The sequence below is a fragment of the Eutrigla gurnardus genome (assembly GCF_963514095.1).
Source record: "Eutrigla gurnardus genome assembly, chromosome: 1".
NCBI classification, from domain to species: Eukaryota; Metazoa; Chordata; class Actinopteri; order Perciformes; family Triglidae; genus Eutrigla; species Eutrigla gurnardus.
This window is the reverse complement of record NC_139915.1, coordinates 22,289,287-22,305,120: the sequence shown is the minus strand read 5'-3', so window position 1 is coordinate 22,305,120 and position 15,834 is coordinate 22,289,287. Positions and strand designations below refer to the sequence as shown.

Sequence of the window (15,834 nt, the reverse complement as noted above, 5' to 3'; positions counted from 1 at the left end):
ATGCATCAAAGTCCTGCCAAAACTGGCTCTCTCCTCTGGGGCCTCAGTGCTTTCAGGGGTCAAGTTATCTTTTTAAAAAAAAAACAATGTTCTATTAATGTTTCTCCACCACTCTGTAGCCTCAAGAGTCTGAGGAGAGGCAGACAACAAGGAAGAACAGATAAAACAGGAAAAGGCATTTGCTGAATAAACATTTAATGTCCCAAATGATTGCTATCCCAATCTGCAACTTGAATATTTTACATTTGCCAGTTTTTTTTTAATATAAGAAAAATGTAATTTTGTTCCATTACTCCCACAAGGAGCCAGGCCTCTGCTCAGAGGAGGGTAGCTTTAATTAAATGTGATCCTTTGAGATTATTAAACTACTTCCACTGCCGGCAACTAAGGCTGAGTGGTCTTTAAATGCCAGGGGTCTGTTTACCGTTCACAATTATCAGAGAAACCCCCTCAGGAAAGGAGGAGAAGATTATTAAAGTCAATTTAGAGCTCATTTGATGTGCAACTGTTGAACTGTGTTCAGTTACAAAATACTTTTCATTAGAATTCTCCTCGGAGCAATAGCCTAAATCAAATGTTGTTTTTAAGGGACGACAGGTAAGAGTTAATGACATTTACCAGCAACAGAACTGCAGATGAATAGACATTAGTGTTTATCTTGACGTCACTGTTTCGCTTACTGAAAGCACCATTAGTAAGTAAGAGACGAGCTGATGTGAAAGGATTTGAATCGGTAACAGAGGGAAGACAGCGAATGCTTACAGATGCTGCCAATTTACATCTCAGCAGCGTCTCTTAAATGGCGCTGTCAGCGGTCAAAAAAACGAATGTGTAACCTGTTAGAGAGATTTGTTTCAAATAAATCAAGTTTGGAGAGAGACATTAAAGCTGTATTCTACGATTTGAAAGCGTTGGCATTACATGGCTTCTTACATAGACAATGAATGGGAACATTCCCTCCACTATGAACTCAGACAGGACGCCGTTTAGTTTCCCGGTGTGTCCGGGACTTCCACAACATGTACAAAGCAGTAATATTGTTTATTACGGCCATGAATGATGAAACATTATCGGTGTAAATGCGTCGGATTTCTCTCTCACCCCGACCTGCAGTACGTCCCCGATCCCAAACTGCTGGGCGAACCCCCCACCCCCCGCTGACGCTGCAGCCTCAGCCAAAATCACGTGAGAGCCCTGCTCCATACCTGAACTGCTCGGGGCAACAAGCGTCTCGTCCGCTCGTAGATTCAAACGCGGAAGTGGGTCGGGACGATACGTGAGCAGGAGCAGGAGAGTGAGTGAGGATTGGATCGGAACATTTAGCCAATAGTAGCCATGCGGACCGGATGGCTACTATTGGCTAAAGTTTGGCTCAAGTGAAAAAATCGTAGACTCCATCTTTAAGTGTTTAACTTTTAATATGGTATCCACAATTATTTTTGACTCAATATTTTTCAGATTTCTTTGCTAGATTATACATAATATATATATATATATATATATATATATATATATATATATATAATATATATAATATATATATATATGAGATTTACTGTTCAGTACTTTGAACATATTAAGATTAAAACTTGTCACCATAGATTAAAGGAAGTTGGGAAATGGAAATCATTACAAGGGAAACATCATCCATACAGGATCTTTTGATCTTTGATAGCATTTCTATAGATTTCTAACTGCAAACTATTTCTAAGCTGACCCCATGATAATTGTCCAATCTCCACATCCACCCCCCACCCCCCACCCCCCCAACCAGCATGTGAAGGCTTTGGCTCTGACAGGAATACCTTCAAAGACTCTTACACCTAAAACCATTAAGGTGCTTTAACCATTAGTTAAAGCACCTGAGTTTGTTCTACATCCTTTTGAAATCAAACACAATTTTAAAGCCAAGGAGGTTACATCTAACATACTAATCCTCTGCTTAAAATACCTCTGTAGCTGTGTAGGCGTGTTCCCAGTGTATGTATATATGCAGCGAATACAATCTGGGCTCATCTAACCCATCAGCTTTAAATCAAAACCTCACAAAGCCCTATACGTGACAGAAGTGTGACATTTAATTCATGCCAATGCGCGAACAAGTGCTTTGGCATTGGCTGTGAAACGCTTGGGAGAGCCATTCCTTCAAACCACGAGTTTCTGAGTCGTTTAAACATTTTATTATAATAAATATACTTATGTATGTACATTATCTGACACAGCAGTCTGCATAACAAACAAACCTTCTTGTCACATGTTGCAATGTATACATTCAACTCTGTTCGCAAGAAAACCCCTAAAAAAGGAAGATGAGCTTGCTGACAGTGAACGAGTGTATTATTAAAATAATGGACTTCTTCTCCTTCTCTGTACCCGAGACTCTCATGAAGCCCATTGTGATTTGATGCAATGAAGTAACAAAAAATAAATAAATAATCTGGCTGTACATATTTTTATGATGTATTAATAGTGTGCTAACAGGAGTGTGGAACGGTGCTGATCACATCCAACTACAACATTGGCTCTGTTAGTCACCATACAACTAGATGGCCCCCGGTTCATTGTGAACACTTTCTGACTTTGTGCCGGATTTAATTCATAAATGTAAAGTGTCAACGCAGCAGCACACGAAGGGGAATACTTAACAGCAGGCTACATTTACGCTTGAGCCTTTTTCACTAATCCACTTGGATTACGTGTTGTTTGCATCATCCTGATGGCCAGACACTGTCACGTAATTTCATGACTCTTTTTCCCATCCTCTTCCAAAAATACACGACCCCTTGGCCCCTCAAAACACTTAACCTCAAATAGTTCCCATTCTATTGTTCTAACATGTTATCTAGTGCAACTCCACTAAATATGAGAAGGATGAGTAACTTCGCATGTCCCTTTTTCCCCCTCTCTCCAGCTCTTTCTGTCTTGTGGAGCTGCCGGCTCTGATAACCGCGGTGACGTGCCAGTGGGCGACCGCGCACGGTGTCCATCGCGGCGGGCTGTTGGGGTTTAGAGAGTTCACGACATATTGATGACCAGGTATCCTAAAACCACAGCGACCGTGACGATGACGAAGAATACCAGCACCGCGCAGATCGACGCGAAGCCCGCGTCCCTGTTGCCTCCCCCCTCCTCCTCCTTGGGCTCCTCTTCGCAGATGGAGATGACACCCACGGAGGAATTTCCCACGCTCATGTTGGACTTGAGCTCCGCGCCCGCCTCCTGCTTCGCCTCCACGGCCCACGGCGCCACCTGCACCTTCATCTCCATCTCCTCCATCATCTGGCTCACCTGGGAGATCTCGCCCTGCAGGTCCCTGAGGTCCGCTGTGTCGATGTTGCTGTCCGCCTCGTACTTCATGTTCTGCACGCTCATGGCCCGGGCCGCCACCGTGGTGGTGCTGCCGGTCATCCCCGTCTGGATGAGGTGTCTCGTGGGCACCTTGAGGGGGAAGTCCTGCCCAATCTCCAGGGACCGTTTCATGTCCACCTCCAGGAGCTCCATGCTGCTCGAGAACAGCACCCACAGGCGCTCGTACTCGGCCCGGTCCTCTTTGCTGATGGTTTTGTCTTTGAGCAGAGAGGTCAGCTTAGTCCGGTTGGCCACGGCCAGCTCCTGGGCCTTTTTGCGGGTCCTCTTCAGCTCCTCTCGCAGGTTTTGCGAGTCCGAGGTGCTTCCCAGGGCGATGACCAAATGCCTGTAGCACGCAGTCACTTTGTTCAAAGCGTCCAGCATCGTTTTGCACTCATCTTTCCCCATGGCTGATTGAAATAATAGTAAATAATCGCAACCAGCAAAATAAAAAAATGAAATAATAAACAAAAGAAGCTTGAAGAGAAAAAATGCTGAGCTGTTAGTGACGGTGCTCCATCCACTGTCCTCAATTTAGTTTCAACGGGAGCACAGCCACAGCTCTACAAATCCCCTCAACGCACTAGTCACAGCAAATTCCTCTCTATCCATGTTCCTTCCTGTCTGCGAGCAGGCACAGAGAGCGGCTTACATATTAATGCGGCCGTAAATGGCTTTAGGCTACCTTTGCGCTTCCCCACTCGAGAGATCAGACAGCGCCGGTGCGCCTCTCCTGCAGGGCGGAGGTTCAATGGATGCGAAACAATACAACCTCTCCCCTTTTAGGGAGATTGAGATTCCAGATGCAGCTACAGGTGTCACAACATCCGTGTGTGGAGAGATAGCCTTTTTCTCGTCCGCGGCACACAAATAAAGTCCGTTAATGTGCAGAGATGGGTTGGTGGAGAGAAATGTTGATCTTCGCTGGAAGTTAGAGAGAGAGAGAGAGAGAGAGAGAGAGAGAGAGAGAGAGAGAGAGAGAGAGAGAGAGAGAGAGAGAAACTACTGCAAACCGTCCGTAACGTTTTTTTTTTGTTTTTTTTTGTCTCTTTATGTGCACGGGATGCTGTCCGCTTCTGCACCCAACACGCTGCTATTTAAATATGAGTAAGCGGCTCCCGAGGTCACATGTGCGCACTAAACAGAGCCATGCAGGCAGGGAAACAAAGCAGCTGCGCTCCCATTGGTCAGGTGGCCTCGGCGTCTCGTTTAAACGCGTCCTCTCATTGGCTGCGCCGTCCCCGATGTGAGCAGTGCCGTGATGTCTATCAGCTGGGACGTCGCCTAACCTATCTGCCGTTTGTCATCGGGGATCCCTGCGTTTAAACTGATGACTGACGAGGAATCTGGCATTCTTTATGCTTATCTCTGCATTTACGGAAATGCAAAATGTGTTCACACTTTTCCTACCAATTTGAACTACCTGCTTACTAAATAGGCTACATCCCACATGTGCAGCAGTGGAGATAATGGATTATAACTAACATCTTCTTTTGTTCACTTCTTGCTTGCATACCTCATAGTCAATTAGACTCAGATCTGCCTGCACATAGTTTCCGGCCAGGAAGGATGCAGGTGTTGCACACACTGTGCTAGTTGGATGACATGTTGTTTACCTGCTTGGCTCCTGCTGTGTTGAGAGGGCGAGAGGCAGATAAAGCTGTGCGGTGTTTGCCTGGTTTGCTCTTTTTGCATTATTGAGGCGGATGGGGCCTAATTATCCATTTGCTGCAGTGTAAATGACTTCGATAGAAGATAAGGAACTGAGGGAGATGCTCATTGCTTGCTTTATTGTGGCATGGGGATTTATTTAATCAATTTATTTTATTGCTAGTTTGGAAAATATTTTATTTTTGCCCATATTAGTTTCAATCACTCATTGAAAAGTGATGCATATCACTCATATTTGATGCATTATTACGGATGCGTCTGCAACTCACTATGTCTTAAGATTACTTCAATCTTGCTTTATATAATTCTACTGTAAACTGTTCTGTGATTTGAAATGCTGCTAGCCATTCCAGATGTCTGACAAATAGCAAATCTCTGAGTCTCTGAGTCAGTTGTTTGTTAGGTGAATGGATCTTCTTTTCCTTTGAATATGTTTCCATGGCAACCTCTCACCTCTTGGCAAGCACCCTTCAGTAATTTTTCCACAAGCAATTGGCAGCGCAGTCAATTATCACAGTGTTTTGCAATGTCTCTCATGTTACATTTAGAATTACAATTCAGCGCCTGTCAAAAGAAAGATGAATGAAGTGTGTTTGATGGTGAAGATGACAAATAGCAGTCAGATTAATTGTACAGCGTAAAGATGTGGTTCAAGGGCCTTTTGGGACCAAATCTTTCTTCTTTTTTACGATAAACTTTTTTTTCAAAGAACAATCAATTTCTTAATGATCTTTGAATGTTATGCAATGGGGTGTATTTCCTCATTAAAAGCCTTTTTCTTTCTAAGAAGGTATATTGCACTGCCCTTGAAATTGCATTCTCTCTGCTCACAAAATATTATTATCAGGTTCAGCGCCATCGTATAGGGGGGAAAGGTGATGACAATTCTAAGGGCCCACAGCCCGCTACACTCTTAGAAATAAAAGTACTAAGTAGAACCATATAAGGTTCTTCGGCTTGTCCTCATAGGAGAACCCTTTTTGGCTCCAGGTAGAACCTTTTATAAACCCTTTTGGAAGGTTCTACCCAGAACCCCACATAAAGGGTTATACCTAGAACTGTGTGTGTAAGGTTCCACCCAGAACCCCCCATGAGAGGTTCTACAAAGAACCCACGCAGGGAGTTCTACTAAGAACCCTTTTCATTTTTCAAGGGTTACATCTAGAACCCACACAGGGAGTTCCACTAAGAACCCTTTCATATTTCAAGGGTTTCATCTAGAACCCACACAGGGAGTTCCACTAAGAACCCTTTCGTTTTTCAAGGGTTTCATCTAGAACCCACACAGGGAGTTCCACTAAGAACCCTTTCGTTTTTCAAGGGTTTTATCTAGAACCTACAAAAGGAGTTCCACCAAGAACCCTTTCATGTTTCAAGGGTTTCATCTAGACCTCACACAGGGGGTTCTAAAAACATCCCTTTTCAAAGGTTTTCACAAATAACCGTCTTGTCTTCTGAGGGTTCTATAAAGAACCATATTGTATTCTACAGATCAGTTTAGTTCACATTATATGGGGTCATTTATCATGTTGACATTGAACAAACATTCAAAACATTTTAATGAGAAAAACATTTATTTAAAGATAGTCCAACTCCAAAGATAGTCCAACTCCAACTCCAGGCTGTGTAGGTCCCAGGGGAGAACAGGTCAAAAGTTAGCATAGGTCCAGTGGAATCAGCAACATGACAGGCCAGACACACCATGCTGTCCTCAGTCGTGGATTTGTGTAATCTCCAGCAATGGTGACATGGCAGAAAGGGGAGACAAAAAAGAGTTTTAGTTCCATCAATCCAAGGTGCACTTACTGTAAGCTATCTACAAACAATAAAATAATGCATGGTCCAATGAAAGGAATCAGAGTACATACTGTACATACTAATTGTGACAGTGGAACAGAATCATGAGAAAGTGAGGGAACCCCACAAAGTTTTCACATTGATTTAAATAATGTTAAAATACTTTTCAGTGTTATGTAACAAGTACTCAAAATGTTACGTATTATAACAATAATGGAAATCTCAGCAAAACCCTCTTTTTCAAGCCAATGGCACATTTCGGCTTTCGTCCAAGCTGTGTAAGTCATTTCTACAAGAAAACAAACGAACAAAACATAACAAGAAACAAATGCTTAGTCCACCTTTCACCATAAAAGTCCTCAGCTAGGGTCAAGCATGCTGAAATAAGATATTATATTTAGCTCACTTTGATTCTCTGAAGTTTCTTCTGTTCTTTGTTCTGTTCTGTTCACAGTAATCACTATTGGTATGTCACACCTGGTTTGTAGAGGGGGAAGACCAGACTATATGGTGCAATCCATGGGGCAACCAGCTCTTAACTCACACATGACAGCCACCATTGGGCCAGCTCGCAGGCCCAACACACCAAACCTCGTCCTTTCCCCTGGGAGATCAAGGTTCAATTCCTGGCATCAACAAACCCTGATGCAGTAGCCCCAAAGTCAGCATTACAATATGATTTTTTTTTTTAACATCAGTTAAGGCTTGGCCTCTGACATCAAAGACCTTCCTTTATCACTGAACTTATGTGCAGCTTCACAACTTGACTAAGCCAGTCAGCAGGGTACAGCAGCCATGGGATGAGGCCGATCATGGAAAAATATGAGGAGACAAATACATGAGTAAAATTGTCTGTAAAATAAGTGTTTAATATTTTTCAAATTGTCTGTCACTAATCCACACATCACTTCAGTAGGCACTAACATGGTCATTCTGCATCAACCAGGCCTTGAACTCACAACTTCAAACTGTATCTCTAGATCACCTGACTTGTAACAAACTTTCAAAAGCCTTTGTCCAGTGAATAGTATAGCTCACTTAGATGCCCCAGAAAGGTTTATATTAGGGTTATATCCTTGCTGTAGGGACCCAGGGTTCAATTCCCCTCGCTGCTTCTTTGCTGTGTGTCATTTCCTCCTGAAGAATGGAGTAGTGTAATTCAACTTTTAAAAAATAAACACAATTATAGCTGCTGCGCAGCAATGGGTCGGGTCCAGACTATTTTTGGCAACTTTAGGCAATTCTGAGCAACAAACAGGAGAATAGGAAGGCAAGACAGTTGACATTGTAATGTTGCACATTTTGCACCAGTTGAGGCTGAAATCCACAATTTCTGGAACCAAAGACCATTGTCTATCGCACTGAGCTAATTGGCAAGTGGCAACTCAACTGTGGCTTCACGAATTGACTAAGCCATTCACAGTCAAAAATCAGTGTTTGAGGTAAAATTCTGATATGTTTTTGTCAAACATCATCTACCATGACTCTAAAATTTTGTACATTTGTTACACAAAAACTAAGGTATTATGATGTATTTCAACTATCACCCTTGCTGGGGCTTGAACCCACATCATCTGGCACCAAGAACCAGCTCCTAGCCAACTGAGCTAATTGTCTGGAAGTGCAATCAGCAAGGTATGATATCTGTCAACATGGGAATTGATACTGTGACCTAAAAGCAGAAGTCACAGTTTGTACAGACAGAGCTAAACAGACACATGATCAGCTCCCTCTGTCTGACCACTGACATGAAGGAACTGTCAACCTGGCTGTGTGAGTGAGTGTGGCGAGTCAGAGGAGTCCCTGATCTACATGTTCTGCTGGATAGCTCAGTGGGTAATGGTACAGACTTTAGATTTGGAGGGTGGGGGTTAAAATCCCAGTCACAGCTAACCTTTGCCTGGGTCAACAAGATTTGCTGATGAAGGTCTTGCTTTCTTATAATTAATGGTTGTGAAAATCAATTGGTTACAGAACATTTCAGTTTCATTATGTGTATGTCTGATCAGAACATGTAAGGTAATAGACTAGTATGGTGGACCTGATGACTCCACCCAGCTAGCAAGGTTAGCTCAGTCATTAATGCCAGTGACTTTAGACTGGGTGGCAGGTGTTCAAATCCCAAGATCGGCAATTATGTTACAGTTTGATCAACAGGATCTGGAGAAGAAGAAAAAAACAAATAAACAAAAAATGGATATGAAAAGTATGAAAAGATTGTATCAGTAGTCACAAGGAATTGCATTTTGCACCATTATTGGTAAGTGTTATCAGGAAGTTCCCTGGTGACACAGGATATATCATACCCATGCTTTCAACAATCCCTGAAGAACTCTTTCTTCCAAAAACGGTTCTCTGGATCAAAATAGTTCTTACTGGAACCCTTAAGGCGAGTCCACACCGCACCGACTGCCCGACTCGCGTCGGTAAATGAAGTCGGGCTACTTAATATGGCCGACTCGAATGGCGGAATTACACATTTGAATCGGCTGAAATGAACGCCGACGTGGGCCGATTCGAGAGACCACACCAAGGAGACTCATGTCACGGACGCCGACTCTCTCAAAGACGCCGATTTTCGGTCCGGTGTGGACCCGCCTTTAGCGTTACCAAGAACCCGTTTAAAACCCTTTATTCAGGAAAGGGGTTTTAAAGGGTTCTCTCGATCAAAATGGTTCTTACTGGAACCATTAGTGTTACCAAGAACCCTTGAAAAACCCTTTCTTCGGGAAAGGGTTTTTCAGAAGCAAATGGTTCCAGGTAGAACCTCAGCCCTTGTAGAAGAACCCTATTGGAACCCTTATTTCTAAGAGTGTAGGGCCCACACACAGCCCCCAGTAGGTGGCAATGAATGGGTAGAGGGGCCCACACCAATATTCTTTCAGGGGGCCCAGAATTCCTAGTAACTGCCCTGATCAGGTTATTCCAATCCTGAATAGTCTGGTGCAGGAATGAATCCTAAAATTTGGACATTAGCATTTTTTTTTACTTCCATGTGTCTTTCCTTCACTTTCGTTTTCTCAAAGTCAAAATTAATGTGTTTTTTTGTTAAGATACCTGAAGTAAGGTGTGTGGTTAACAAAAGCGTAAGACATTTAACACTTTGTTTTATGATATAAAGTACACATCCTCTGTCGTACATATTGGAATTTTGATGTGTCTTTTAAAAAGGCGCTTGCTAACAAGTGGCTTAATGAGGCTACAAAACAGCTTCACACTGGCTCTCTTTGCTATACAGTAAAGGAGCGCCAGATGTGAAGGTTTTTACACAGATGAATGCATTGCACTGACTTGTGAAAAGACAAATAAATCATGCACTTTTTTATGAAATAAATGTTTTTATGATTTTGTTTTTTTTGCCCTATCATTTTGTGAGAACAAATGCTACATCTGTCTTCCATGTCAAATACCCAAATGTCAAATTAATACCACATGGTGACAGCCTCTTTTCACATTGTAGGATTTGTGAGTGCCACTGCTATAATATTTGAAAATAGGGCCATGTGTGTCATGACCTCAGTATTAAGTTGTTCCCCTGTGTCTGTGTGTCTATGTAGTGGGCCTGGCCTGATCACCCAATTGCACCTGCAATTCATCAGCCCGTCAGTGTGCAGTATCTAATCCCCGGCTTTACATCTACTCATTACCATTGTTTTTTTCCCTGTTTGGTACCAAGTGCTTTTTGTCTAACTTTTGTATTTGGAGCTCCAAGTCTTTGTGGTTTCTCCAGAGCTAACCCTTGTTTCGGTGCTCTATGATCATTCCCTCCACACTTGCTTGCCTGCTCAGTTCATCACGCTCACTGCCAAAACTCCTGGTTTTCTGCCACCTAATTGCAAGCCACACGCCCTGCTCATTGCCCCAGAATATATTAAGGTTAAGATGAACAGGAAATCAAAGGAAAATAACTTTGTATAGTTTGGTTTTCAAATGATGTTATAAAATGATCTACAAATGCTATAATCTCAGATTAGCAAGGTTCCTAAAGGTCCTGGGATTAGCAATATAATGCCCTCTAATGTATCTTTTAATGGAGGCTGTCGTCTGTCTCTCACGCAAGTAATCAATGGTTTAGGAAATGGAGCCTGCTGGCACTTACTATACTTCATGTGAGATAGTGGCCAAAATGGAATGTACATTAAAGTGTTTTTTCCCCAATAATGCCCCACATAAACACATCAGAAGACGCTTGAATAACCTCTGTCAGCTCTCTTGATAATCCTAGTAAAAAGCTCCAGCAGTGATGGCCCTTTCCTCTAAAATTCAAGTACTGCTTTCTAGAGAAGGCCCACACTTCCGTTTAACTGGTGCAGTCACCACAATATGCTGCTTTTACTTAATATCTGAAGACAGAATTGTTATTGACTAAAATGTTTATGGTATTTGTCTAAACCTAACACGTGTATTTTGGTGTGTAGCGCCCAAAGTGTGTAGCGCCCAAAGTAAACCCACATCAAGGGAAGTACTGTACCTTCTTGCTGAGAGCCAGTAGGAACTGTTAACCACTGAGCCACTGTGTGGTCAAAATATATCATCTCCTAGAAATCCTGTAAAACACCGCTCTTGTGACTCCTCCAAGTTTGACATATTTTTAGCGATGCCCACATCTGAGATAAAGTGTCTGGAACAGGATTAGCACTCAGTGTAACCCTAATCTGACATGATCATGAAAAGCTAATTTGATGTCTTGTTGCTAGTGTTGAGAAAAAAAATCCCTTAAAAGCCAAAGATTACTTGAATCTCTGATTTAGATTTGGAAGCATGCCGCCACTTGTCCAGAGTGGTTTGGGATCCAGGCGGGGGGGGGGGGGGGGGGGGGGGGGGGGGGGACAGGGGCAGAGCACCAAGGGGAGAGGGAGAGAGGGGGCGAGTGAGAGCCAGAGAAAGAGGAAGTCTATTTGTTGAATTATTGATGGAGCCCATCCACTATGTGGTCTCTTACAGAGCGCAGCATGCAGCAGCGGGGTGAACTGTGAGTCACGCCTCAACTCCACGAAGGTCCAGAAGAGGACCTCCACTCAACCGTGACTTACTCTTACACACACACACACACACAAACACACACACACACACATGCATACACACAATAAAGTCTCAACTGAAAAGGAAAGCTAAGCTTACCTTAAAGGAAAACACCACCACATTTCCATACTGAACTATGTTCTGCTCTGATCTTAGACGAGGTGATACATACCTCCCTCTCCTCTGTGCGTGCACTCAATGGCTCTTGAGCGCACTCCGCGCAGCGCTAATTTGCTAGCATGTAGCTTGTCCTTAGGATCCAAAGGGGGGTGAAGTTAGAAGCGACCAAGCACTTCCACGTTGTCCCTATTTAAATACGGTTACGTGAGTAGTTACACGACTCAAGTTTGGTTACACAAAATGAAACATGCCAATTGTTCTAAGCGGATAACAAGGATAACTATATAGTATGGCGGAATAACAACTGGAAGCACTTCGACGTCGGCGCAGTAATATCATCACTCAAAACATGACGGGACTATATACCTTCTGCTTGTTTTCACAACCCTGTACGATGCACGTTATAACCATGATGTTTGATTGTTCACAAACTATCTTACTACAACCTGATGCTTCCTCAACTGTGCACAAACTACTACAGGTAGTGCAGGCGACGGCGTGCAGGTCACGTAGGTTCTATTGACGGAAGTAAGAGGGGGAGCGGAGTGATGATATTACTGCGCCGACGTCGAAGTGCTTCCAGTTGTTATTCTGCCATACTATATAGTTATCCTTGTTATCCGCTTAGAAAAATTGGCATGTTTAATTTTGTGTAACCAAACTTGGGTCGTGTAACTACTCACGTAACCGTATTTAAATAGGGACAACGTGGAAGTGCTTGGTTGCCTCTAACTTCACCCCCCTTTGGATCCTAAGGAATATACTGGGACAAGCTACATGCTAGCAAATTAGCGCTGCGCGGAAGTGCGGCGCAAGAGCCATTGAGTGCACGCACAGAGGAGAGGGAGGTATGTATCACCTCGTCTAAGATCAGAGCAGAACATAGTTCAGTATGGAAATGCGGTGGTGTTTTCCTTTAAAAGCCCTCATATAAACTTTGTATTGATCTTGTTAAATGTGATGTAGCACTCAGGAAAGGGTGGATGTGTGTGTGTGTATGTGTGTGTGTGTGTGTGTGTGTGTGTGTGTGTGTGTGTGTGTGTGTGTGTGTGTGTGTGTGTGTGTGTATGGTTAAGATAAAAAAAAAAGCATCCCCCTTTTCCATCCTAAAGATGCAGATCATTATTTAATACCGTTTTTAAAAGTGCATGCTGAATGCAGCAGTTGGTGTTTCTTAAAAAACTGAATTTGACATTTTGGGGAAAAACACGTATTGACGGCAGGGTTATAGATTTGAAGATTGAGGCACTCTCAAAATATAATATAGCCTAAAGCTATATATTTATGTATTTATAAAGACGGGCATCAATCTTCTACTCTAATTCTCCACCAGAAAGGGAATAGGTGATGCCTATTTCCCAAAATATCCTATTTTCCCATCAAATTACATTCTCTTTCGATTTGAGAGGTGGCATTGACTGGCCAATAGGTAGTGTTCCTTTCCTTGACCAGGATATTTAATGAAGGGGGCTGGCACTAATGCATGAATGTCATTATTTAAAGTAGAGTGGAGTGAAGCTCACTAGTTGAAGTACACTTTCCATTTCAAACTGAGATATGCCAAAAGGATCCACAGCATCGGCCAAGACTTGGCAAAAAGTGAGTTAGTTTTGAATTAGTTTTAATAATGTCAGCACATGCTTGCCATTTACATTGACTGTAGGTTTGAATCAGCCTCTTAATATTTATCTCATACCTGCTGCTTTCTGTTGTCACTTCATAGTCTCTAATAAAATCATATTAAAACAAATACAAGTCTTGTCTTCCTGTGGTGTGTGAGTCAAGGAGGTACCCGTCTGTGCAGTGCAACAATGCAAGGAAAAAAGGAAACAACCAGCCGATTTAAAAGATGTCCTTCACCATGCTCTCAAAGGAAATTCATCATCGCAGCAACACATGTAGGAGCTATCTGTAGTTAATAAGAGAGGTGTGTTGGTGACCTGTGATGATCTTAAACTGTTATTTGTAAAGCGTAATTTACTCAGCTATACTTTGTGTGCGCACTGCAACCAAGTGGAGAGGGAGAGCTGATGGCCTTGAGAGCAAAAGGTCCTGACCCTCGTTGCGGTTTTAGAAAAGCCAACAGATTGCCCCTCAAAGAAAATCCCCTCTAAAAGGCTTCTAGGTTGGATTTGTGCGTGCGAGGCGAAGGTGGGCGAAGCAGAGATAAGCCTGTGTGAGGTTAGGGGCCATTCTATCACAGCCCGGGTCTGTGTCAGTCCTAATGCCACTGTGGTCAACACTCCCGACAGTCAAGACTTTTATACTCCTGCTCTGATTTGCAGTCAGTCATCTATTTATGTTTTTGCATGCATACATTTTTTTGTGTGATATTTCCAGTATAGCCAGATGGCAGCGTGCAGTCACCCCAGTGAGGGCCGCTCTACTAAATATGAATGAGCAGAATTAGTTAGTAAATACCATATACTGTATTGCATTTACAAATAGAGAGAAGTAGAAGACAAGGAGTTGTCTTAATCTTCAATGTTATATATATATGTTATTTGTGATTAAAATGACCATATAAGTTGGATGCAACCAAAAGGGACACCAAATCTAATTGAGGAATTGTCTAATATCAATCATGCATGATATATATTCAACACATTTGTGTGTTCTAATTTAATGGGACATTTTTAAAGATTAGATATCAAGCTATATTATTCTGTATAATGCTGTAAATTCTTCCATGTAGCATCCAGTTATTGCATCGTTCATTCACTGCACCGAACTGCAGCTATGCCCAATTCTCTTCTTCTGCCTTTTTCTTCTCGCGCTTTATTTCTCTTTTTTTTACCACAGATAAACTGAAGTCAGGTAGCGGTGTTTAATTCAAAAGCACCAAGGCAAGTCCTCCTGAGGTGTTTCTCTCTTTAAGAATTCATGATGACTTTTCTGCTATCTCTTTTTATTTTTAACAAGACATTTGCCTCCAGTTGTAAGTCCCAACAGGCTGCCACATTCTGTCATCTCTCATTTTAGTCCAGGCCTGGTACCTTTGTCTTATAGCACGAAACACAATTGGTCTTTGGAAGGGGGAAATGTGCAAGCGGAGCAAGTCTGAGGAGTTAGTTAGTATGTTGTAGTTTTACATTTTTGTAAATATGCTTATTCGGTTTCTTGCTGCGAGTTAGATGAGAAGATCAGTGACCCTCACATGTCTGTTTGATAAAAAAATAAAGCTACATAAGCTTAGTTTAGACTTAGCGCAAAGACTGCAGTGGAATGAGCTCCCTGCCGATGTCAGGGCTGCAGAGTTGCTCACCGGCTTCCACAAGAGACTCCAGACTCACTTGTTCAGAGTTCACCTGGACTCTGCATAGCCATCCCCCCCCCCCCCCCCACCATCTCTCCTCCCCTAGCCTAAGCAGGTGTCTTGTTTTAAACTTTGTAGTGAACACATATAGATATAGGGAAAGCTCAGAAAGACTTTTTTAGGAAATGGACCAAGGAAGACATGTTGGTGGAGGGAGAAGAGTGGCAGGGAGAGTGCACATTACAGTTTTCACTGTAAATATATTTTTACAATTGAACCCAAAGGCCCAACAGAAGCGAGAGGAAGGATATGTTCAGATGCGCATGGAAATGATACTGACATGTTTGATGTTGGTTGATTAGTTAATTACTACAGATAAAATATATACATATCTATTGAAGAAAACTGCTGATTTTCATTCCTTCTTGTTTTACCTAAAAAATGGTATGTTATAGAAATATACATTTTCATGTGAAATATTTTCACTCTTTTCTTTCAAGAAAGTATTGATTTGTGTCAAGTCACTCAAATGATTTAAACTGTAAAGATGAAAACTTGTGTGTTGGTGTCTGATGTTAGTGTTCTGAGTGACGTCTGTGTGTGTTGTCGCCATGAGGACT

At 42.4% G+C, this 15,834-nt stretch overlaps 1 protein-coding gene across 1 annotated transcript; it reads right to left on the bottom strand.

Annotated features, from left to right (window-relative positions):
- Nucleotides 1-1,598: 1,598 nt before the first annotated feature.
- On the bottom strand, nucleotides 1,599-4,249 carry LOC311011210 (regulator of G-protein signaling 9-binding protein). The gene has a single exon (XM_084006019.1). The coding sequence runs from the start codon at nucleotides 3,754-3,756 to the stop codon at nucleotides 3,016-3,018; it is 741 nt and encodes a 246-aa protein (XP_083862145.1). The 5' UTR covers nucleotides 3,757-4,249; the 3' UTR covers nucleotides 1,599-3,015.
- Nucleotides 4,250-15,834: the final 11,585 nt, after the last annotated feature.